The following is a 27434-nucleotide window of genomic DNA, read 5'->3' as shown; positions in this document are numbered from 1 at the left end:
GATTAAACCAAAGAAATATTAAATTAATTTTGATGTAGTTTAAAGACGCAGCTAAAATAGGAAGCACGACTCAATTACAACCAAGGAAAATTAGAGAATCAAACATATTAATACCTATATCACACAGCCATTAAATATATGAAAAAGACCCACACTACTAGATTAATAACTATAAAAGTAATATCATTTTTAATAACAATATTGTTACCTTACGTAAGTTTTATAGTTTTCAGTAACGTATATATAGCCGTTACTCAGTAAATTATAGAAATGAAGATCTAATATAAAATATTCTTTCTCTGCGCCTACTTACTTAAAACCCCAAAAGGTTTCACTTTCATATCGTCAGTATACCATTATGTGTTGCATTAACTATAATAACTATAATAATATTTCATTTTTAATGGCAATAATGTCATCAAACATTCTTAAGTTTTGTAATTCTTAATATCCAATACATATGTACTCGGAAAACTACAGACCAAAGAATCACACCTGTAAATTATTTTTTATACGTTATCAAAAAATTACACAAATGAAGATCGACATATTGGCATTATGATCAAGAGAACTCTTGATTATGATGTGAAAGAATCTATTTATTTTTTATTTTATTTTATTGTGCTGCCTCAATTAGAGGCTGAACTCTATGTCGGCAATCCTGTAGGTCATGGCCTTCGTGTAATAGTCTATTGTTTATTGTAGTGTGTGTTTTGTTTTATTCTGAAATGCAATTAATTAGTTCTCAAAACTGACGGAAGATGGATTTTGGAAAATAGGAAAATGATGTAGGAAAATTGACATTTCACTGGAAACAACTATTTTTCTGAAAAACTTTGGGTTCCAAGCTTCAAAATGAGGGGTCATTTATTAAAATTCGTTGAGCTGTTTTTCCGTAATTTCCATTACCAGTTCAAATTATATATATATATATATATATATATATATATATATATATATAGATTTACTTAAGAATTCATATGAGCTAAAGGTGTTCTTTCATAGACTATAAAACAATAATTATTGTAACTGAATTTTTATACAGCATCCCTTTTGTAGACAGAAGTCATTTAAAGACTTTAATTCTGCAGTTCTTCGGAAAAGTGGCATAAGTCAGTTTCTACAAACATTTTTTAATAATTTATTGACAACTTATGTAACATCTGCTCGCTTAGGAAAAGAGACATAAGTATTTCTCCCATTACAATAATTCATACAGAAGGAAATCAAATCAACATAAACCAGTGTGAAGACGGTTTTTTTCCTTCTCCTGTAAAATTAACATTTTTGACTTGTGCCACTTTTCCCGAGCACTACAGAATTGTAATAGGAATTTCTTATTCAAAGGCTCTTTTAAACTATAAGTATGTTTAGAAATAAGGTCAGCCTAAAAGCGTAATTGATATACATTCATTGAGATCTCTTTGAATCGACAGAAACTATTTGGAAACGAGATGATGATGATGATGATGATGATGATGATGATGATGAGTTCAGATTGTTTAATAATTAACTTATCTCTCAGGTGACAGAGGCTAATCAGAGACGATAGGATAATAATAGACTAATAAGAAGATTGTAAATTCTGGATCAATAGAAACGTGAATAAGACATTTCTGGCATAGGAAGACGCTTGAGCATTACAAACCTGTTTATAATATTAAATCTTGGATCGTAATGTTCAACAAACACAACTAAAGCATATAATTTAACGTGGTCAGTACATATTTGAATGAATATTCGAGTGTGTGATCAGTATTTTCCCAAATATCCTCACTTATGGGATGTTCAAAAAAACCCATACAATCGAAAAAGAAGCGAAGTCACGCAATCCCACACACCCACAGTAACTTTCGTAAACACAGTACATATTCGTAATCATATTTATCGTAAAATGCAAACGGAAACAGTGTGCCTGTCATACTAGATCAGGTGATTAAGACGTGTAGCTGATAAAGGTGTGTGGATCCGGGCTTACACTATATTTGTTACTGCTATCAGCTAGTGTGGGAAACCCGAAATATTGCACATAGATTCTCCTCATCGCGTCTACGGTAGTGGTGTCGTAAATATACCGCAAAACGTCCCAGCAGTTAGAGTATGCATTATAAAATGGTTGTAAATAATCTTCCAATAAGAGTGCCACACTTTTAGAATGAAATAAATTGTATAAACGAAAGAGGCTTATTTATGTAATTACTAACTTATTATTTTGAACCACACTTAATACCATTACGTATGGCAGAGAACGTCAGTTAAATGGCCGCCGCGGCTTCGCCGAGTTACGAATAGACGGGTCTTCCAATTTTCAATAACAGACAAACATAAAAGCAGGCTCAGTTTCACGAATAACGCACGTGACATTGATCTTTAGGTCATTAAATGTTTCTGGTTTGTTAGCATAAAACAGTTATTTAACATAACCCCGTAAGAAGTAATCTAGCGGCTTTAAATCACATGATCTCGGGTGCCAGTTAACATCGCGACCATGCAAAATGATAAAGCTTCTGAACTAGAGATGGATGAAAAAATCACTAGCAGCGATTTTTCACCGGTGATTAAAAAATCACTTTCACTCCAGTGAGTGAACTGTTCACTAACCAGTGAAGCAGTGATCAAGCGGTGAATTACTCATTGCACCAGAAACAACTGCAACGAATCACTATTTCGTCAGTGATATCAACATTCAGCTCAATGTCTTACATTGCAGTCTTCTGCCACCTGTTGAGCAATGTTTTAACTACTTGACATTACAACATGGATTTTTGTTCTTTGTAAGCTTATAATGATTTGTGATGAAAGAAAATATTGAAATTTCAGTGCTAAGTTGAACAGCTTAGTGATATGTAGATTTTTAAGAACTAGGTTGCTTTCAACATAAATATAGTTCGATAGATAGCTATATATTCTGCCCCCTACTTGTTTCAAATATAACACTCTAGACGTCCATGACGCAATACTAGAGAAATGACCATTTCTCTATTAATTCGTCCTGGACCTCTCTCATGTTATGTTGGTAATTAGCGGATTAGCGGGGCTTTCAACATGTTATGGTGGCTCACCAGTGAGGAAAAAATTTCACTAGTCAGCTTGGTGAAATCACAGAAGCGCAATTAAAATATCTTTCTTTTTTTCATTCAAGAAAAAATTAATTAGCCCTAGTAACAAAAAAAGAGTCACCGGCGTAGCTCAGGCAGTAGCGCGCTTGCTTGCTGGTACGGAGTTGCGCTCGGATGTGGGTTCGATTCCCGCTTGGACTAATTCCCAGATTTTTTAAATCATAAGGCGAATGTCAGGTAACCTATGGCGAATCCTCGACCTCATCTCTCGTCACATACCATCTCATTACCAATTCCACCGAAACTAAATTGACTAAATAACCAAGTAGTTGATACAGCGTCGTTAAATAACCAAAAAAGGGGGGCTACAACAGTGCATTAGAATATACTGGCAAGCATAAACGATTTATATTTTGAAAGAATTTGTACCTGCAAACTGAAGCCACTTGTTTATCATTATATATGCCTATATCACAGAAGTCAGTTAAGCTGAAAAACATTTTGCCTTCTTAGATGTAACTTTCCCGGATAATTACCACTGATATTTACCGTATATTGTAGTAGTTTAAGCATACTATAGCTGTGGTGTGTGTGAATAAAAAGAAAGGAGAGGCCAGAATTATTAAGGTTGATGTAACAATGCAGGCCTACAAATATCACTTTGTTGAACCACACTTACCAGTTTATCACCTTTATTATACTTGCAGCCAAATGAAAATTACATAATAGCAGTATTTAAGTTAAATATTCTTATTTTTAAAATCCGCAAATAATGTCAACGAATGTGTCTGATTTCCCCATAATATATTTCTTCTGAGTTAGTTCTGTTTCTTCTCTTCACTGTCAGTGCACCCATAATATCTTACTCCTTTAATTATTTTAACACTAATGCATCTACGATTATAATCACCTTCACCAATAATTGAAAACAGTTGATTGCTCGCACTTCGTAGTGAGAAATCACTCCCAATTGTCCCCACTCACTAGATCACTGCTCTACTAGTGATCAGCTGATCCGATCTCTCGTCATCACTGGCAACTGGAAATCACCTCTAATCACTGGATCACTGATTAAAATCACCGTGATCGAAAATGAGCTGTCACTGCTTCACCGTGAGTAAAAAATCACGTTTTACCCCATCTCTATTCTGAACATCTCCCTCAAAAGGTCGACTGTTTCGTGAGCAGTATGACACGTGGCGCCATCTTGCTGAAACGAGTCGTTTCTGAGATCCATACCAGCGAATAGGGATTACAAAGAATGGACACTGAGCGGATTTTCCTGTGTTTTGTTTCTCTGTGCGCCGGCGTTTAGTTCCACTTTCAAGCGTTAGAGGTTAGTGTAATCGAGCACACGCTAAGATAATAATTGAGTATAGAGTTGAGACACAGGATCCAAACATCACCTACCTTATTGCATAATTCAGTAACGCTTTGCTTCAAATAAATTCAAGTTAACAACTTTTCCTTATTTCTCAGTGAAAAACTAGTTGTAATAATAATTTTCTATATTTTATATATAATAAATTATGTTATAAAATAATATAATACATTATAAAATTATGTATCAAATTCGTTTAGTATTTGTACACAATATAATATAGGTATAGGTCTCGCAAGCACAGAATACCGACGGAAGGAATGCGAATTAAATACTGCGATAAGGAAGAGCGGGCGACAGGAAAGGTCACGAGATAACGTGAATGATATTCAAAGTATAGTCGTAAGAGAAATGACGTCGATAGAATCAGTTTTGTGTTGTCCTAGTTACATTACGACTTTACTTTGTTCCATACGTGTCTTGTATCGCACGGTATTATTTTTCATTCGTAAACATATGTTGCGCGTTTAATTAGCTTCGAATTTTTCTCTTGATACGTTCTTTATTTCCACAGCGATGTCCCCATTTGTTCATCTTCTTGAAATAGACAGTACTTCCATCGGCCCGCACTTCTCCCCCCTCGGCGTGCCTTCATAGACACGTCAAAACAGACAACAACGCCACCATTTCTTTTCGTTAATCGTTCCCTGCGCGAGCTTTTTTATATATGGTTTACTTCTCATAGAAGTTTTGTTTTTCCATTTTCAGCGCTATCAAATCATTACATATTTTAATTGTTGTAGGGGTCAACGTCTCAACTCTCATTATAAAGGAACTCTGGAGTCTACACTTTACAGATAATGACGGATTTATTATTTCATCGGTCCAATTTATTTTATTTGAGTACATAATGTACCTAGATGTATTAATTGTATGTGTTATATTTCCTCTTTGTCGATTGCTAGCTGGTGTGATGTCAGTGTCAACTCCTGGGAGAAAGCAGAATCTCACGCTCAAACTGGTTTGAAGGTCATTGAAATCATTCCTGCTACATCAAAGGTACCGACGCGAAGTGTCCATACTGTATAATTATCTTTACGTTGTCCATACCTTCCAAATGAGGCCAAAAATAATCCCTTATCATAGCCCGGTATGTTACACACATCGTATACATCATGTAATGCACAAAATACTTGGCGAATGGATGTTTTTTTTTTAATAATAAATTTTAATGATTTCTACGCGTTGTGGAATGGTGTAACGTTCCATGATTATTTGTCAACAACAACTGTAACCATGGAAAAAAATATGACTGCTATAGCTTCATAAACACAGCAGATGTTATGTGTTAAAAGTAGGACACTCTTATTGGAAGATCCTATATTTTCAGCATTGACACCTTAAATATTTATACATAAATTAATGTAACACATTAAACTTGTCAGTATAACGCAAACTATTAGGCCTATAGGTGCTCGGTTTGGATTGCTTGACTTTACGAGGGCTGGAAACGAGACGAGTCCGTATGTGGGCCCGTTTTGGCCCATTGTCTTCTTCTTCTTCTTCTTCCAACTGCAGTATGAGTACTATTCCCTTTCTGCCACTAAATAAGAGAACTGATTAGTTCATCTGCGGACTGACCTTCTTAAGTTTCTACGTCCTCGGAGAGTATAATTAAAAACCTTAAAAGTAAGCGGTTTTGTGACATCCTAAGAACATGCTGTTTCCATTTTTGTTGGTATTTATGGACTTAGTCTATCATCTCTTCTGAGTGCTCATTGTGTGCCATAAATTACGAGTATATTATGATTGTCCAAGTTCAGCAGCTGGCCTGGGTGGCATTCGTGAATCCAACACTGACAGGTGGGCAATCTTGTCTCAATCCCTGACTAGGGTGGAGACGGAGTAGGTAGGCCTACTCTGACGTCACTACTCGGTTGATCCGAGTACAGCATCGAGTACAAATTTGTGGCGGCAGATTTAAAACTTGGATAGATTCAGTCGATTTTAGAGTGTACATCAAAAATGAAAGAAAGCGTGTTTTAAAAACGTTGTAGTAAAGCGCTTTCGCTTTGCCAATTGAAGAGAAAAAAAGTACTTCTCTTCATTGCAAAATGGCGGTTGCAAATTTTATTTGCGTGATTACAGCTATTTGCGGAGTAATTTTATATGAAAGACCTGTTTAACCTTCAGTGTTGTTATATATGACAGACGAAATAAAAGTGATAAAATAATTTACAATATTAACAGCTAATAAATTAACATGTGAGGTAAACGTTAAATGCTGCAGCTAAGTAAAAAAGAAGATAGAAACGGTTCCATGAAACGCTTCCTAAAGCACTTAAAAATTACACACAGAAATATTTACTATTACGGAAAATGAATAAAATAACCAATAAAACGTGGAATCTTGAACTGAAGAACATAATGTTTATTTATTGTGGACAGCTTTATGGAGAATGTTTCAGACCAACGAACACAGAATACATCGAGTAGTCACTAGCATCTTAATAGCATTGGACGGAGTGAAGCCGCTCTGATGAACCTGACGGCATCTTGTTGCTACCAAAACACTGCAAAATAGCTACTACGTTATAGAAGATCTTATGATAATAGGAACCCCATACGTCCCTAATTTCCTGGAGAAGTCACAGTTTCCTTTTTGTTTCGTAACACAGAATCGCTAAACACGTATTTTTAGTAAAAATGGGAAAATTGTCATAGATAAAACACATACATACAAGTTATTTAAATTGATAGCTCTTCAAAATGCAGTATGGTATTAAATAGAGTGGAAGATTAAAAAAAAGACACTTTGACCTTATTTTACCACTAGTTCAATAAAAATGCTAACCTACAATAATTACTTTCATAGATTGATCCATTTGCTTTGAGTTAATAATGCAACTTGTTCCTTAATGCATATTATCATTATTTCCTTTTTAGCATTATTTCATATAGATGTCCCGGTTTTGTATAGAGAAAATAGAATCTCCTTAATCATATCAAAATGGATAGGATCTTCGTTAAATGAATTGTTTTGGTATAACATTTTTATTGTCAAATTCATTATGTACAAAATACAAAATGTTACCATAGTTATTGCATTATTATTGATGTTGGCGAATAAAAATAACGTATGAAATAAAAGCCTTCACAAATATTGAAATTAATTTCTACTGCTGGTTGCAATTCTTTCCATTAGTACCTATGTAAAATGAAATATATTATATAGAAGTAACTAAAATCGAAAAATTTATAATCAAATGACATGTAGGCCTAACTAATACATATTTATTTACGTAGGATTTCACTTACGTTTCTTCATGGTGTAAACTACTGTGTAACACACCTACCTGTATCGGTAGGAGGATCGTTTTGACGGAAGTATGTCATCATCTTCAGTTACTTCGTTTTGACTGTTATTTATTATTTAAAACGTAATCGTTTCCAGTTGAATAATAGTTCCACAGTACTGTAGTGTAATACTCATAAAGTGAACACGACAAGGATGATGCTAATGATTTCTGAGTGATTTATTTCTCTAAAACAATACTATCTCACTATGAGTATGTGTGTATATTGGACCGTCTGTTTGCTTATCAAATTGTAATATAGCATTATTCCTGCTTATCGATCAAATACCATCATCATTATGAAAATATGAAAATATTATCTCAGTTTGTGTCATATGATTACTTATTCTGGCACACCACACACGGGACTGAAGTCTGATTTAAGTTTCTTTATGTGTTATATGGGTTAAATGAGGGGATAGTTAAGTGACATTAATTAAGCCGAGTATGTGATATGGTTAGTGGGTTAGTTGAGGGGATTATTTAAGTGATATGAGGCTGAGGAATTGTGTAGTGTGGGGAGATACTATAGTTTCATCTTTATTCTTTATATTTTTATTGCATTCGGTTGAAGAAACACCTCGGTACACCCAATGCTGATTTATTTCAAACTTGGGTTAAGTTAGGCTAGCTTCGATCGTAAATGATTAAGTGTGCAAAGCTTAAGTTCGATTTCGTGGTATCGTGATTATAAAACATGATTACAATAATATCAATATATTAATCCTTTCTCTTAATCAGACTAATACATGAACAATATGAATCTAACCTATGCTAAATTATTGTAAATAAGTACATTCCACACAAGCATATTTAGCTGTGAAAAGTTATTGCAGTGATTTTCTTTTAAAATCTGTTTGTGCAATCATACGCAGCACATGTAGGCATCTTGAAATTAGTTGATTTATGAATAAAAACGACGATGTAACCACAATCATCTATCAACTATTCATATGCTAAGCGGGAGCTAATGTTTTGGTAGCATCATGGCGACTGTCCGCAAGCTCGGCTTCACTTCCAAGTTGTTTTTGTCTACTCTATGTCTTCTGTGCTCTAGATTTTCGGCGACTTCGAAGTAAAGTCACGATTAAAGTTTACCTTGGCTTTGTCTACTAAAAATACAACTCTATCATCGTCGAGAATTGAACTCGGGTCTGTGGTCGTCGTAAGCCAACTATGGTAAATGTAGTTTTAATTTTCTATTTGACGTCCTTTTAAATTGCACGACAAGATCGAAATTAAACATTTCTTATAAACTATAACAGATAATCTGAGATGGCATTTATTGTAGCTGCAATCATGATTTTATATTTAAATTGTCTTTTCGAACTGCAGAGACTTTCCAGAAAAATGAGATTGTAATTCCTAGTGAAGTTATCTATTATTACGTAGTATCTATTATTTCATCGTCTGCCTTTATAAGTGCAACGCGCGTCAAACAATAATTACTGCAGTTACATTCACCGAATTGCAGTCTCTGTAGCCGTGAACTGATGGTATTTAAGAATTGTGCTCTTTCCTGATAGCCACGCCGAGGCTGGGGTTCTCCTAACACTCATTCTTTGCTCAATGATGACGTCACTCGTCTTGTGTAAAACAGGTATGGCGATCTCTTAATTACGCAATATCTGCGCGCGCAGGTGTTTGGGGATTCCCTCATCTCAAGGCGAATACCTGTCTGATATAAGACTGGTCCAGCATCGAGATTCGAGATTCGAGATTCCAGTACCGGAAGAATGCAGGTGTCGTCGATTGTGTGCCTCTTGGTGCTCTGCTGCAGCAGTGCGCTGGCCACCACCACGCTAGCCAGCACCATCGTGGTCCCAACGACAGAACACAGCACCACACACGTGGGTGATGGCAGTGCGACTCCGTCGAAGGTAAAACTAATGTTTTCCAGAAAATGTATCTAGACATTTGTACGTAGATATATTATGTTCTCCAGAACAGGAAAGGGATCTTCCTGATTCCTTTCTCAAATTAATGGTTTGGCGTCCATAGCATCAATAGTCCTTGGAATACGTATTTACTGAAAAATTTACATATTTATTTATTTATGTATTTATTTATCTATTTATTTATTTATTTATTTATTTATTTATTTATTTATTTATTTTCACTGACGTCTCATTTCCTTAATCACATAATGTGTTGTTTATGTACGCATTTATTTTTCTATTCGATTGTTTTATTTTATAATTTGTGTAGCCTAGTTCTATTCATTCACTTCATTATTATAATTGCTTATTACATTTAAATTTATTAATTGGCCTATATAGAGTATTATTACTGTTTTATTGGCTTATTCACTTGCGATACTTTTATATTATATGGTACTTATTTGTTATTACATTTAAGTATTGATATTAATTATATATTCTTTTAATTGCTCATTTCCTTCTACTTTCTCTATTTCTACTTATATATTTATTTTTATAGATCTTGATTACACACTCTAAACACTTTGTATCACTTAAGAATATAGTTAATTATAATGTCGAGGTTGTATCCATTTGCTATGTATTTCTTCATTGTAGTCTTGCTGGTTCATTGGTATATTGGTTAGTCTTAATTTTCATGCACTTACTAAAAATGTGTCTCCATTTAAATGACAGTATTTCAAATCAATATTATCATTTTAACCTTTCCTCGCTATGGTATTATACGCCTTTGTGTTGATCCTGCAGCTCGAGATATACAGCCTGCACGTCGTTTCTGATATTCGCTTCCGATTTGCCAACACAGTGGTGAGCAGCAGGATAGCTAACCCTGCCAATGTCTCCCAAGAAGTGTTTTTCAGTGCCATTATTCCAGAGACCGCTTTCATATCTGGATTTCTGATGTAAGTGATTTGCTTAACACCAGCAACTGCATTTTCTTGTGAATATATGGGGAAGGGGGCACATTTGTTCAGTTTTCTATTTACATTTTTTATACACATCCATTACCAATTTTTTAAAACTTTAAATGGCACAGACTTATAAGGCATTGCTCAACAAACACCTTAGAATTTGATATTTGCAGAAATTACATATAGCTGAAAATTAAAGATAGAAAAAACTCTTGTAACATATTTAAAACATAAGTAAATATTAGAGATATAGGCCTACAATAATTTTCGAAAAGTGAATCCATTAAGCTCTATTATTACGTAATGAATCTCATCTCTGAAACGTTCATTTTGTCAGAATACCCTTACGAAGTTCGAAAAAAAAAAAAAAAACTTTCCAAGCACTTCAACACAAGTTCATCCACTGAGTCCACGTCAATAAATTAAATGAAAGGAAAATAGCAGCGAGTACATCAGATAGGCTGCCTTCTGCTGTCAGTACTGGCAGCTTGATGAAAATTATGTGTTGAAGTGAGAAATTGAATCTGTTCTAATGTTCCCCTTGTTCTAATGTGCCCCTTGTTCAAATGTGCCCCCTTCTCCCTTACACGTATATTCCTATCGTTCAAACTCTCTAGTACTCAAAGCACAGTTGATTTATAGTACCAGTACTAATTAACGTGATAATGAGATGTGAATTACAAACCTTTTCATTCCCCTTTCTTTTACCACTTTTTGCCTGTTTTCTTCTTTCCTTCCCTCTTCGCATTATTTTCTTCCTTTCTCAATTATTAATTATGTATCTTTTTTTCTCTGACGTTTCGTTCCTTTCTTTTCATTCAGATTGATTAAATAATACTTTTAATTGCGTATTAAAATTTATAAGTATTACTATTCTTTATTTCTATTAATTATTTATTTTTACTTTTTCTTCTTTCCTTCGTTTTTCTTCCCATTTTCTTCTATCTCCCTTTCTTCTTCTAAAGGTTTTTATAAACCCTTCTCGAAATTACCGTACTTGCAATTTCAATCTAAACCTAGACGGACAGGTACTAGTACAGTCACATCTATTGGTAATAGTTCCAGTACGTGCATGCAATACAAATACTGTACTTCTTGTGCAATTAATATTTCTATGTATAAGAGAACAGATATTACTATATATCAGGGACTTTACCTTATACTTTATTGCAGCCGTGGCGAAAATGTTATTGTGCGCCGAGCCACTGTGTAATCTGCAACATGCATAGCACCTATGGAGGGAGGCGGACACCCGAAGGAGAAGTGAAGCAACTGTCTGACTTATTAACGGATTTTCATTTTCCTTACGTCAAGCACTTAAATATAATTTTATATAGTATAAGGTTACAAACTAATGTTTAGTACGTGTAACGAAGAAAGAAATGAACAAGAAAACATAGACACATTATCACAACCTAAAATTGTTTCCAGAATGTCTCTGCCACAGAATTTCAAAATCAGGAATTATGTCACTTACTGCCAGTCATAGTTGATGACGAAGGTATTTGTCTGTCAGTCGTGATCTAAATTTGGTTTTTACTATTTTCATTGTTGAAAATAATTTTTCACAAACGTAAGTTGTAGCGAACATGGCTTCAACAGAGCTAGCGAAAGAACGAAGCTTCGGATATTTATTTTTTGGCAAAGATTTGAAAAGTTCAACCTTTGTGAATTTAAATGGAAGATCTAACCGCATTATTCGTACATCTGCTGAAAAAGGATCGACGTACAGAGATGATGATGATGATGATGATGATGATGATGATAATAATAATAATAATAATAATACTTAACCTTTTAATGTTTTATGAGTGACGTGTAGTATAATGCCGTTTTATGTTATGCAACCGTTTTTTCGTAATACTTGTCAACAAATCATACATTTAATAATCTCATCATATTGACAGCAAAAAAATGCGTCCTCCCATCCTACTCGAAACTATCGTTTTTGTAGAGGTACATGGTTTCGAAAGAGACATTGGACGATACGCCACTCGCAGGTCAGAGACAAATACAAATGAAACGTAATTTGACTCCGGTGAGTGAGAGGTGGGGTCGGGGAAGGTAGAAAGTAAGAGAAATGTACAGCTATCATTGCGAGCCACAATGTGCTCGTGAGTCACATTTTCGCCACGGCTGCTTTATTGCATTAAAAGTCATTCTCAAGTTTTTCTCTGTAAAACTCTTACGTATACCAAACATTAACCAAACGAAAAGTAGTAGGCTTTTAAAATTTACGAAAATATTAAGTAAGGTCTACTAACATCATTACAATTTATTTTTCCAGACATCTTTACCATAAAGTGTCGCTTTCTTGATATATATAATTATTTCCTCGCTGAAAACGCGAAATATGCAAGCAAAATATTTTCTGTCGAAATACGAAATTGTAGTAATAGATAAGCAAATGCATGAAAAATCGTCCACAGAAATGTTGCAAGCCTTGTACATGTAAATGCAGAGAAATAAAAATGAGAAATATAAAGGTATCGTGTGGTTAATCGCATTGTTTGTTGCAGAGAGGTGGATGGCCACGTGTACAAGGCCTACGTGAAGGAGAAGGAGGAGGCCAAGCAGGAGTACTCGGAGGCTGTGAGGCAAGGGAGGACGGCGGCGCACGTGGCGCTCAGGTACGTCACTCATTCCACTTCAGCTGGCAGATTAATACGTCGTCAGCCCTTCGTCTTTTATCCCGTTCCTTACTATAATCATGAATCAACACTGAGCATCACTTGTAGCGGGACTGATTGGTCGTATAGTAAGCAAGGAGAAATATTATCGCCTAAGACAACATGGAACAACACTGTGTAGTATGCTCACATCCAATACTTGAGAAAAACATATTCCTTCATTCCTGATTTTAATTGAACATGGCTGCACTGAATACGTAGTAGGTAGACACCGGCAAATCAGACAAGACTCACACCCGTACCTGCTTGCCGTCAGGCTTGGGTTCCGGTGACGATACAAAGCAAGTTAACTTTTAAGACTGAACCCATTCAGCCCGGGTTTTATAGGTTCAGTCCAGGCGGGACCCAAGAAAGCCTGCCTGTTTGCTCGTATTGTAAGGTAGAATGACTTGCATTCACGGAAGCCAGTCTGCGCTGGTTAAGATGAAACAGTACTAGTTTGAAATCTAAGTTCGTGGGCTATTTAGTCACTTCAAAAATCTTTATTTTATGGTCCAACATGGCAGAAAATTCTTGATTAAAGAAATATAGTTTTACAATTTATTGCACTACAGAATTTCATACAATAATAAGATAAATATTATACATTTCATTTTTCTACATTTTTCTACTCAAGAAATAACGGCAGATAATTCTTGATTAAAGAAACACAGTTTTACGATTTATTTCGCTACAGAATTTATAAAGTAATAAGACAATATTATAGCCTACAAAATATTTCATTTCAACTTTTTCCTTATCAACAATTAAAAGCCTCATGAATACCTGTAAAATGTATAAAAGTTTTTCGTTCTTCAGAAAATTGATTTGCTATTTAGCTTCTGAGGGACAGATTTCGTTTTATTTATGAATGGTTTGCATTAAATTTATATTACTACGATGAAAAGGAAAGTGCAAGTAATTTATAATAACTATTGAGATTTAATGGATATTATGTTGACGAGAAATAGTTTTCTTTGTCTTTATTAACGGTACGTTTCAGAAGACAACAAATTAAGTTTTCAGTACTTTGACTATATCTGTAGGCTTCTTGTCAGGTTTGAATGACTTGGTTGATATTTATCATGCATCTGAAAGCAGCACAGTCTGGCGCAGGTCGGCGGAACCCAACAGTCCTTTCGGGTCACTCTTAGGATTGTTTTGGAGTCACGTGCAACCACACTGCCTGCCTGCTTGTGAGGGAAGGTTGGAGGCGGACGAACGATACTAAGCGTAAGCCCCTCACGGACGTAAATAGTCAGGGGCAAGTCTGAAAGAGATTTTGCCTGTCTCTGGTAGTAGGGTAGGCCTACATTAGCCCACCGCTGTAGAGTAACGGCTAGCACGTCTGACCGTGAAATGAGCGTGCCCGGGTTGAAATTCTAGTTGGAACAATTTACATGGTGAGATTTTTCCGAGGTTTTTCCTCATCAATTTGAACTAAAAATTCTAGGTAGCTTTCGCCGATTGATTTCTTTCACATTCCGTAAATTTCCGATGTGGGGTCTCTGGTCTTACTTCCCGAAGGAAATGCTGAACATGGTCGTCACCCTTAAAATTCCATTGACCTCTGCAGTATTTATCGACAAAGATTTCGGTCATGGCAGAGGAATCGGAAGTAACACTATTCATCTTAAACTCTGTTATCTTCTTGCGATGTGAACCCTAAGAAAATGAACTATGTTAATGTTGCAGTGCTCGAGATTCGAACCGGTTCACAGTATCGGTGAACGTGGAACCTCACAAGAAGGTGACATTTAACCTGACATACGACGAGCTGCTGAAGAGGACACTAGGAGTGTACAAAAATGTTATTAATTTGGACCCGGGGCAGATTGTGCAGGACTTGAGCGTGGAGGTGCACATCAACGAGTCTGCAGACATCACCACGCTCAACGTACCGGCCCTCCGCACCTCCAACGAGATAGACGCCGACCCCAGCGCAGGTATGTAGTGCATCTTCTTGTTTCGTGAGCTCTTTTAAATCCTCACTCGTCATTTTCTGGTGCTTCTCCCGTCACTCCTCGTGAGTGGCTCTTTTTCTTCTTATAACACTTCTTACCCCAGTCTCTTCGTCTGCAAATTCTCACGTTTTCCTTCTTGCACTCTTCACGATTCTTCTTCTGGAACTTCCGTTTCCTTTTATGAATATCTTTGAATTACTTGTCATGATTCCACTAGCCCTGCTTAACAATATCCTTCTGGCATCTATTCTGGACCTTCTTCTTCTGGCGCTTATCGTAACACTTATCCTGCTGGTACTCCCACTTCCGCTAATACTTTTATGCCTTTCCTTTTCTTCCGGCTTATATATTATGTGTTTTTTTTATACTTTCTCTATAGAAAGTATTCTGACGCTCCAAAAAGAATCTATTTGGAGACTTTCGCGGAAATAGATGCTTTCAGCGTCACTGATACTGAAAAAGTGTTTTTTACGTAGAACTGTGTCCTTATTTTCGGCACGGTAGATCGCCAACCGCTCGGTAACAATGTCCAAAAAAAAAAAAAAAAAGGATTACATTACAATCGCTTAAACTTTTCAGTAAATAATCATAGGAAAACGGAAAGTAGACAAACGAGACTTGTGACCTTGAACATCCCCATGAGACTGGTCGGAACTTCAAAGAGTGGCGTGTGGAGTTTGGTACTGCTATGTGGGGACAATCACAGAACAAGGGAAACTGCAGACGAGTGAAAATCGCGAGCTATTGTTGTTTTTTTTTTTTTTCCACATATGTCTATCGTTTGTGTGTTTGTCTGTATATAGTAATTTCTCCTAGATAATTGGACATATTTGGTTCAGACTCAATATCTCATGGAATTATGCGTATGAAATATAACAATTTCATTAAAACATTAATAGGTATCTATTTGACTCAATAACACAAAATGACGACGAACTCAAAATCTGTTCAAACGACTTTATATATATATATATATATATATATATATATATATATATATATATATATGCTGTACTGTATTTTCATTAAATAAAAATCCGACGAAAATGAACAAACTCAAAATTGTAACATTTCCTAGTTTACGTAAATGGATACACTACTTTTCTTCCCTCCTATAGTCTATCTAGCAAAATTATTTGTATTGTATTTTACACTAGTGTCGTCAAACTTCGGTCGTGGAAGGAGGAACAAACAGTATTTCCGGTTCCGTTAATCCAAAGGTATAGTCAAGTTAATATTGGAAATGTTAGTAAAAATAAAATGATGTCCCTGTATGTTTGATCATGCGCACTGCTTCCTTTCTGGGATTTATGAAGTATCTGTGCGGCAAAACATTTTTCTAAGACTGTACAGTATTTAGTTTAGTCAATGAACGCGGATTGAGCACTTGTCTTTTTCTCATAGGAGTGACGAACCCTCTGGCCGTCATAGAGCGTCCCTCGACCAGCTCGGCCATAGTGCGATTCGCGCCGACCCCAGACCAGCAGAGGCAGCTGGCCAGCGAAGGCATCAAGGGACAGTTAATAGTGGAGTACGACGTCAACAGGACCGCACACTCAGGACAAGTGCTGGTGAGGCGTCCTGCATTACACTTCCAATCTGCCACAGTTTGGCTTCAAGCAAACGGACTGCATGATTAGGATGGAATGACTCGTTCATTCCTAAGCACACGACAACTGAAAAAATGCATGGATATTCTTCTGTTCCCTTTGAATACCACACGGAAACTTTAAATGACAAAAATTATACATATTATTAAAGAAAAGCTCGCCAATATATAATATTAATGAAGATACGAAAAATACTTCTAATGAACATGAGTTGGAAATGAATAAGATTGGAGGTGCAAGACATTTATTGTTATTGCTATACGTAGCGTTCTGTCATTTGCAAACAGTGTTGAGTCTTCGTTGTAAGAAGTACGCATTCCTGGTCTCTCGAAAATCAACTCGTAGATATTCACGATCCCTTTTTATAGAGTTTTCAAGTCAATGGACTTGAATGCTAGAGCATCCAGGAGGGTCCTCCGACCTTATCGTAAGACGCAAACACATTAAAATGAGATGTTTATATTTTCTATTAAATTTCTTGAAGTTTCATTTTAGGTACTACTCCGACAAAAGAAACAATCGCCCCTATCTTGGACGATACTGTTTTTTTCGACCTATGTTTATTACAAGTATTGTAGGCTACTTACTTTCGTGAGTAGTCCTGGTATGAACCTTTTAGCCTACAACTCATTTTGAACACCATGAATATATTTTCCCATCGTTACTGTTATTACTAGTGGCAGTAAGACAGTATAGTGCTTATTGTAATGACAGCAATATATTTAACATTAATGATGGCCGTTGATAGTGGTGGTGGTGGTGGTGGTAGTAGTAGTAATAGTAGTAACAGAGCATAGTAGTATAGGCTACTGTTAAGTTCTGTGAGTTTAGACTATATATCTACCGAGTGAAAAGTAATAGATGTCTCTCGGTGTCAGTGAAGCAAAACGACTAATATGTACAGCCAGGTAGTGACCAAACATGTGCTCCAAACGTTCACACCCTTAGAACAAGAAAATAATAAAAAAAAAAAAACAATTGTTATTAGAGGAGACAAATTCACTCCGGCGCCGGGATCGAACCCGGGTCCTTGTCCCTCTCCTCTAGTGTTTTTCCTTTGTGGCCTTACTGGAAGTTCGACATATATGTTGACATATGTATATTGAGTCAACTGCCATTATACAAGGAGCGCATTCAATTGAGTGACTTAGTTGTCGGGATTGTACATTATGTTATGCACCGTTGGGTGAAGAATCTACGCCTCTCCTCTAATGTTTTTCTCTTTGTAGCCTTATTGCAAGTTCTCCTTTAATAACAATTGTTACCATAACAGATAAATTCTGCAGGACCAAAATTAATACTTACGTAAAAGAACAATAATTTGTAATTATAAATTTCGTAATTCAAATCCAAATTAATTTACTGATAAATATAAAAATAACATACAAATTACACAATTATGATTCTAGCCTCATTATAATAAACAACGCTGAACATTTCCGTTTCATCAAAAGAAATGCTCCTTTTAGGTTCAGGAAAAGAAAACAATATTTGTACTCTGAAAATATTCATTCTACATCACAAGACGTTACTGGAGTAAATCTGAAATATGATGTAGTATTTATTACTATCATTAGGTGAAAAACTACTTTTTGAATCTAATAGTATATCTCGTATGTGGGACGTAATATTAAACCCATAATTGTTTTCAAGAAAGCTTTTCGTTTCTATTGTAATGGCAGCTACTGTCGGTAACTCAGGAGAAGACGAGCGTGAAGTGAGGAAAAAGGGTAGTTAATAGATAACATTACGACAATAGTGCAATGCTTGTACTACTATTAAGCGCAAATAATGTTTCCGGTTATTAGTAGTACAAGTATTGCACGTGTTGTCGTAATGTTATCTATTAACTATCCTTTTTCCTCACTTCACGCTCGTCTTCTCCTGAGTGGAAGTTGGTATCGTAATTCCGATGTTGAACTTGGACTGTAACGTAACTGATTGCATAGCATTTAACGAAGAATAATCGGGAAAACAATAAACGTGTTACATATTCCTGTTTGCATAATTATTTAATTACAGATGAGTTTACTTTTTGGAATCGTGCATAATATTAACATTACGTGAATAATACAATACTATCAGAATAGCTAACCTTGTTCAGAACCCAAAATATTAATATAAAGTGACAATATTCTTCAAACTATTCACGACTCTACACAGCTCCACAGAATGCCACTATGTGTTGTTTATGTGAACATACTGTGTATCATCTGTAGTGAGCGGCAGCAGAGCGAGGCGCGGGTGATATCTATACTCCTCGCTGTACTCATTTGAAATCTACTGCTTTGATACGAACTTTCCTAGCTCTGGTAATAGTGATAGTAGCAGTAATGATGGTGATGGGTAGGCTTCGTAATTCAGCTACCAATAAGCTGGAATGTAGTTGCCTGTTTCGAAGTATATGTGACGTCACAGCGCAGGTACAGGTACGTTCGTATACAAAATAGTTTTGCACGCTCTGCCTTCTCGCTCTAATAAGTCGAAGCCGGGACGCAGTCATAGTGAGTAGTCTTATCGATCACTGTTCTTACTAGTCGTATACATCATTGTGGCTGATTGAAGGTTCATTGCAGAGGTAAAATGTCTTAGGTAAGACCCTCAAGCGTGTAATATTGCAGGGCATAGTTGAAGATATTTGAACTAATATTTTCCCTTCAGATAATAGACAACATTACATAATATACATTGTTTAAAATAAACTTAAAAGTGACAAAAACAGTGCATTGAAGGACATTGCAATACCAAAAGGCACAGAATGTGTGTTGAACTTAATCCAAAAGAACCAGTACCACATACTGTAAATCTTAAAATTATGAAGATATTAACTCCACGTTTAGCATGTATTTGTGTAGTCTACCATAATGTTCAATGCCAACATTCCAATTAATAAATTGCATAGTCTATATTTTAGGGAATTTTTAGAAAAGTACATAAAAAATAAGTGGGTTTTCAGTAATGAGCGACATATGCAATACTCTAATGAAACACGAAAAAAATATCAGACAATAGGAATATCTTGTACTACATCATGCACCAATAACTTCATGTGCTATTGGTAGAATTTCTTGCAATATAGGCCCTAAAATTATTTTAAGTTACATCCGCATATGTTCAAGTTCCGTAACTTACGAATGCACGTTATTACTAACTTCAAATGTCACGACGAAAATGAACATCACGGCTCAAGCATGTGTTTACTAGTTTAGCTTCAGAATGTCGGGAGTTGACTGTACTCCATGAACACGAAGCGAAGACCTGTTTGCTTATATTCTTATCCGTCGCATTACCCGTGTTCGGCGTCCTATATACCCAATGTGTCTTTAACTTCAGTGTTTTGGTAGCTGCAATACAAAGTCTAGTGATGGGTAATGGTGGAGTAGCAACAACAGTAGCGGTAACATTAATGGTGCTAGCAGTAACTATGATTCTAATAGGTGTGGTGGCAGTATAAACACGTAATAAATTGTTCTATTGAAACTGTAGTATAAATAACGGTATTAATAGCAGTATCAGTTACTGCAGTGTTGTAGTAGTGGTGAATGTGATTCTACTGGTTGTAGTGATGGTACTGGTAGTAAAGGGTCCTACTAGTACTATGCTAGTAACAAGGCTAGCAGTACGATTCTAAAAGTAATAGTGGTGGCAGTCAGTTGTGGTGCTTGTAGTAATGCTATTAGTAGTAGTTTAGGTGGCAATAATGGTGGTGTTAGTTTCATTAGTGACGGTAGCAGTAGTCTGTAACTGGCATTTACAGCTATGCAAAGAACATAACATGATGACATTCTGAACCTTCCCAGTCCATTGTTGTTACAAGTGAAAAGATGTTTCTACGATTTTACTGCTGGCAATTAAAATTTTCACTGCCAGTAAAACTGCTAATCCTACAATAACGACGAATTATTTTAGAGAGATCTTATTGATAAATAGGTTTGCTGCCTCTATGTTCGATTAAGCTGCCAAGAAAATGTTCAAAACATCTTCAGTACAAATTTACAAAGAGTGAAGAGTGATGACCAGGCTTAGGATCTTGGACACTATAGCAACCAATGTACGCACAACTTGACTATAGAATTCCTTGAACATAGATCTAGCAGACAGACATACTGTGAATGTAAACAACGAGTCAATGTGCTTCGTTATATTTTACTATTAATAGTACAATCTAGTGACGGTGGAAAATGAAGTAGGATCCCTACATACCTCACAAGTTTCCATGTACCTCGGCGACATTGAAGGCGTTAGCATTACAATGAACAACCAGGTACATACTTGCAACTAGTTAGAAAAAACTGTTCACTATGAACTAAAAATTCACTGTGATAGCCTGAGTTCGTTTCGTAGGGAGAGACGGAAGAAAACTACCTCTGATCACGAACCGGATTGTACTCTAACGCACAGGTAAAGAAAACTCAATGCGTCACCTCACTCCATCTGTACTCCGTTGCACTGTAACTTCACTTCATTCATAAGTCGTCTCGGATTCTAAGCCTGCTGATGACTGATGGACCATAAAAATGACTCCCACCCCACTTCCAACTTTGTAATCTCCAAATGCAGATTCCCGCCACTGCTATAGTCAGGGACAGTAAATAGTAGTGGAGGTGGTATAATTGCGATTTTATGTGTATTCATGAACTTAATAATTGTGGCAGTAATTCATATCTTCTGACTGGGCAACACCCACTTCCATAAGAGAACAACTGTACTTTATAACGCTACAAGACTGTCGAGTTCTGCTCCATTTGCAGGTTAATGATGGCTACTTCGTGCACTTCTTCGCGCCGACCGACCTGAAGCCTCTGCGCAAACAAGTCACTTTTGTGCTGGACATCAGCGGGTCCATGAGTGGTCGCAAGATCGAGCAGCTGAGGCAAGCAATGACTACCATCTTGGACGACCTCAACCCGGGAGATCTCTTCAGCATTGTCATTTTCTCCACCGGAGTCTCGGTAGGATATTTTTGTCTTGGTTTAAAGGATCTTACTGGGACGTATCTGTTCACTTAGACTCACAATGACCCGCCGTATCCGCCAACTGCGTGGATTGTTCCAAGTCTGAAGAGTTTCCTCGGTGGAATTCATGAATCCGTTACTGACAGACGGTCCATCCTGCCTCAACCCTGACGGAATCAGGTTCAATCTTATTCGAGAAACTACATATGAATCCCAGAGCCCTCTAAACCTATGAAAGCATCGCAGTGTTAAATATCTTTAAACCCAAACTATAAATCCAATACAATTTTTTTATTAATTTGTGGTTAAAATAGTGGTTAAAATAATACTACAATAAAATTTGTTTAATAATCTAGGACCTTGACTCATGCTATGATAAAAAAGCTGCACTGATTTTACATGTAGATTCAGATAAACCCAGAGAATTCATATTTTTAGTTCTATATTTATGTATATACCTTTCAAAGTTATTAAGATTTATGTGAAAATATTTTAATAAAATAAAATAATACATTTGTTTAATGTTGAAAACTTCGAAATGTTTAAACAACAGTTCAGTTGAGTAATCTTTCTGCTTTTTAAACAAATTTTTAATACTTTTTTCTGTAGTAAAATTAACGGATGAAGGTTAGATTTATAAGTACCACCCCAACCTATAATACCATACATAAATATAAGTTAGATTGAAATAATGCTAAATAAATTGTACGTAAACAGTTAATTGACAAGATATTTCTTAGAACAACAAAGTATTATAATGATTTACGTAATTTATTGCAAATGTAAGTAAATAAATAAAAATTAATATGAACAAACAAATTTTAACGGAGAGAGGAAACACAGTAAACATTAACATAAATCAGTTAAATAAGAATACTGGAAAATATGTGCATATTTTTAGCAAGATTAAACTACAAATCTAAAAGGAGAAATAATTTATAATTTAAATGTGTGAAATATGAAAGCGATCTGGAGCATATTTGGAACAACGAAGATTTCTATTTTTTAGGAATACAAGAATTATCCATTTTTTTTTTTTTTTTTGGAACAAGCTTGTTTCCTTTATCATTTATTAATAATATCCCGATGAGAACTCTATCGCGTAAAGCTGTAGAATGGGGCATTCATAAATATTACACAGATATTTTTTCAAGATTAGAAAAACTATATTTTTCTCCCTGAAGTAAAAAAAAAAAACAAGTATTAGAAAGGAAGCAGTCTTGAAGATAGGTATATGTAGGTCCTATGTGGCCAATTCCTTCTTCACTGAATCTGACTCAAGACTTAATGTTTCTTCGTCGTCGTTGTTGTTGTTGTTGTTGTTGTTGTTGCACGTAAGTTATCATAAATACACTTTTCCTGTAATTTAGGGAATTTGCTGGCCACAGTGTGTAAAGTAAGTTGTTGAATAAAAATTTATTTACAGTATTTCAGAAAATGAGAAAATACGAGAAATTTCACGAAACAAGGACATATTCCAAAGTTTAATCAGTCGATCCATTGTAATACTCTCAATTATTAGAAACGGCGTTAATTATGGAAAGTACAAGCTATAAATTTGAAATCTACTGCTGCTGGTAGTACCAAAACAAATCCTAAGTGCAATTTCTATAGGACAGGAAAATAAAATTGTTGGAACGTAAAGGACAGAGAATTATTGCGTGTAAGTAACCATTTTGTAAATGGACTACGAAAGTGTCGATTTACAACGTCATTAATCCAATTTTTTCTCTGCCTGGCGACATCCGCCGACATATAATTACATCCTAGATGTGCAAATTGAAAACGAATTTCAGTAAATCAGATATTTAGATGTGAAGCGCTTGACAATGAAACTAAACCGACAATCCACCATTATCTCATGACCTGTTATATTCTTTACTCGTCTTCCATCAGTTGACAGCAATGAATTGTACTTACAGGTATGGGACCCAACCTTGAAGGACTCCGAGATCGCAAATGTGCTGAATACATATGGCCGATGGGGTCACGAGCCGTCAGAAGCAGATCACCCCTCCGTATTATCTCCTACAGTGATAGCTGTCGCAAATCCCGAGAACATAGCCAAGGCGAAGAAGTTCGTGGAGCAACTGACAGCACAATCCTGTAAGTCCGCATGCGCATCATCTCCTCTAAATATGTACGGTAATTTATTTTACGTTTTTGCCGCTATGAATGCAAATATAAAAGCTCTAAGTTAAATTTCTGGCAAGGAATACGATATTTATCTCGCCCTTGCACGAATGGAATGTATTTCCCTCTTTCTTCGTTCCCGCCCTGGATACAAGGCAGTCTATTCTGTCATTATTTCATTATTACATTCGTATTGTATGTATGTATTTATTTACACTCCAAGTGGGCAAGTACCCGGTGGCAGTGGTACAAAGAATATAAACAATATACAATAAAATTGCAATACACAATATAATTATACAATACACAATACAATTATACACAATAGTTACAATTAATAATACATAAAGTAACTTAATTAATAAGTGAACCTAATTTTACATTACAACCCACATATAGGCCCTACATAAGTTTCACATTGGTACTGATAATAATCATTCACTTTACGCTCACTCACTGTAGTGGCACTATGACGCATTTCACTGACACTTTAGGACACATTTCACTGACGCTATAAATTATCGCTGATCGAAACTATTCACTGCACTGTAAAACCATAATTTCACTGACTCACCACGCTTCACTGATACAACAGTTCAAATAGACAAACAATTACATCCTTATTCATACTTATAAACATAACTACATTTAAACTTAACATTTCTAGTCTAAGAGCTTCTTACAAGCTATTTTTAAATCATTTACAGTTCAAACCAAGGGAGTAACTCGTCAGGCTAAATAAATATATGTAAACTTAAGAATAAATGCCATCTTAACTTTAATTTTACCCTTTATACACAACTTTTTAAGTTATTCTTGAATCTCCTTAAGGAAGGACAGCCCTCAAAGACCGCTGCAGGTACGTCATTCCAATCATTTATAGTTCTATTTAAAAATGAGAATTTACCTACATCTATTTTCTGTTTCCTACATTTGATTTTAAAATCATGATCGTTCCTACCGTAATAGGCCTACGTTGGTTTCTCTAACCGAGCCGTTACGTCTACCCATGCGTTTTGACCTAGATGTGCTCTTTACAATGATGTTATTCTAGTTTTTCTACGTCTGTTTTCCAAGGTTTCCCATTTAAGTTCTTTTATTGTATTATTTCCGTCTTCTCTTTCACCTTTAGCAAATTTAACTGCCCTATACTGGATCCTTTCTAAGGAATTTATCTAATATATTCTATAGGGATTCCAATATGTAGTTCCGTATTCCATTAACGGTGGCACTAATGTTAGATTATGCTATTTCCCCCGATTTGGAGCTAGCCTTTTTCAAGATTCTCATAATAAAGTGAAGTCATCTTCAGATTGTGAAGAAATGTAATTCTGGGATTATCTTTTTTATTTTTATTTTAGTAGGTTATTTTACGACTCTTTATCAACATCTGAGGTTATTTAGCGTCTGACTGAGATGAATGTGATAATGCCGGTGAAATGAGTCCGGGGTCCAGCACCGAAAGTTACCCAGCATTTGCTCATATTTTGGGTTGAGGGAAAACCCCGGAAAAAACCTCAACCAGGTAACTTGCCCAACCGGGAATCGAACCCTGGTTTCGCGGCTAGACGCGCAAACCGTTACTCCACAGGTGTGGACCTGAGATTATCAAACATTATGCACATATATATTATGGGTAATTACCTTGTGTTTCACGAGACTTTCTGGCGCATGTTTCTCGAACCATCTAGCTGTATTAGCTCCAGCAGGAATTACTTTAGAAAGTTCGCCGCTATGGTTTAATTTAACCCATTAATGCCCATAATTCCCTGTGTGAGATTTTGGCGTCATATTTCTGTTATGTGATCCTGGAAGAACCCTAATCACTATAATTTTATTTCATTCATGTACCTGCAACCAAAAGGTCCATTTTTTGGCTGGCAACTTTAGTTGCCACTGGGCACTTGCGTGTCTGATATTTTGTTATTGTGAAATAAATGCATCTAACTTCAATAAAAAGTTTTTGCTTTATTTAGCACTTACAAATTTACACACACTACATAACTTGAGACTATTACTTTACACTCTCTCCATAATTTTTGTGTCAGATATAAGGGAAATGTCGATTTTATTCAATACCAAATAGTCCTTATGCATCATGAAATGTTCTGAAACACGACACAGGGTGAAACGCAGCACCACTCTTATTGCAAACGAATTTTGTACGAGAACCACATACATGACATCTTCGATACTTGGATAGACCGTCCTCGACTATATGGCCTTTATCGTCCTTACGCACTTCATCCAGCACTGCGGAAAATTATAAGGAGCGACGGATTCCTGCGATTTTGCTGTACAACCATATGACTTCAGGAGATGAATGACGCATTGATGTTTGTATTCAAGAAAAGAGATGTCATTCTCAAATCTACGATACAGAAGCCATCCTGAACACAAGCTAGTTCTTAGTATGGATGCTGTAACGTAAGTAGATATAAACTGATCACCAATATCAACACCACCCATGTTGATATTATACTGCGCTACAGGACCTGGAACGTTGACAGAAATTTTCTTCCTATCAGCTCTGGAATATCTGCTTGCCTTTCTCATGGGATCAACAGGATGATAGTTTGTGAGAACTGTAACGACACTGTTCTTATTCCATCGGACTACCAGCAAATCGTTGCAAGTCGAGGATGCGATTTCACCTCGGGATACTTTCTTCCAGCTTTTTTTATCAGGCAGATTCATTGAATCAGTGATTCTGTTTTCCCGTAGAGTTCCAGTGGCTCCGAGCCTTCTGTTAGTAAGTCCTTGCATCAGTCCAACAGTTGTGAAGAGATTATCGAAGTAGAGCTATATTCCTTGTGGTAACTGCACATGAGCAACCAATCCCAAAGCAACATTACTTCCTTGGCCAAGACCTGTTTCAGGAAGGCGAGTTGAACTTCCACAATATGGTTCAGCATGAAAGATAAACCCAGATGGATCAGCAGCAACCCACAATTCGAATCCTAAGCGCACAGACGTTTCCCTTATGAATTGACGTCCATAATATGAAATCATACTTTCATCAATGCTTACACATTTGCCAGGAGACACCTGTTTGAAGGAAGAGTTCAGTATATGGAAAAGTTATCTCACTTTATAGAGAGAATCAAGGCTATCTAATCCGTCATTATTGGTCAGGTGAAGGAATCTCGGTAGTTCATCATATCGGTTGCGTCGCATAAATTCTGACACTATTGGCACATGAACATCCAGTTCGTTTCTACAGTAAAGCCTTCTTGATGCCAGTTTGTGGTACCCAGACAGAAGTAGAATACCGATTAGAGTAAGAATCTCTTCCCTTGAGACATTCAAATTATGCATAAGATGCTGAGCCACATATCTATTGGTTTCCATAACTATAAGCTCAAGGAATTCTGTAGAGAAAAAGGTTCTGAGAGCATCTAAAGGAGATTTTACTGTTTCTCTAAGTAGATCTTCAGCGTTGCGTCGAATATCAGGACTTCCTTCCTTGATTTTGAAGTCTGCCACTTTGCTGTCTTTGCTCCATTTTAGATATGA

At 36.0% G+C, this 27434-nt stretch overlaps 1 protein-coding gene across 10 annotated transcripts in view; it reads left to right on the top strand.

The window, feature by feature from the left end:
* The first annotated feature begins 9431 nt into the window (after window positions 1-9431).
* Window positions 9432-27434, top strand: part of LOC138705000 (inter-alpha-trypsin inhibitor heavy chain H4-like) — a 54137-nt gene continuing 36134 nt past the window's right edge. For 5 of the 10 annotated variants that reach the window (XM_069833530.1, XM_069833528.1, XM_069833529.1 and 2 more), the window contains exons 1-7: window positions 9433-9616; window positions 10424-10578; window positions 13107-13217; window positions 14952-15202; window positions 16625-16791; window positions 21582-21782; window positions 23708-23891. In XM_069833530.1, the coding sequence (XP_069689631.1) occupies window positions 9473-9616; window positions 10424-10578; window positions 13107-13217; window positions 14952-15202; window positions 16625-16791; window positions 21582-21782; window positions 23708-23891 (1213 nt within the window). In that variant the 5' untranslated portion in view covers window positions 9433-9472. Of the gene's footprint in view, window positions 9617-10423; window positions 10579-13106; window positions 13218-14951; window positions 15203-16624; window positions 16792-21581; window positions 21783-23707; window positions 23892-27434 lie in introns of all 10 variants that reach the window. The other 5 variants (XM_069833525.1, XM_069833522.1, XM_069833523.1 and 2 more) reach the window with 2 other exon arrangements.

Source organism: Periplaneta americana, chromosome 8, assembly GCF_040183065.1.
Source record: "Periplaneta americana isolate PAMFEO1 chromosome 8, P.americana_PAMFEO1_priV1, whole genome shotgun sequence".
Classification (NCBI taxonomy): Eukaryota; Metazoa; Arthropoda; class Insecta; order Blattodea; family Blattidae; genus Periplaneta; species Periplaneta americana.
Note: the sequence above shows the minus strand (reverse complement) of the source record. Positions and strands in the feature narration are given on the sequence as shown.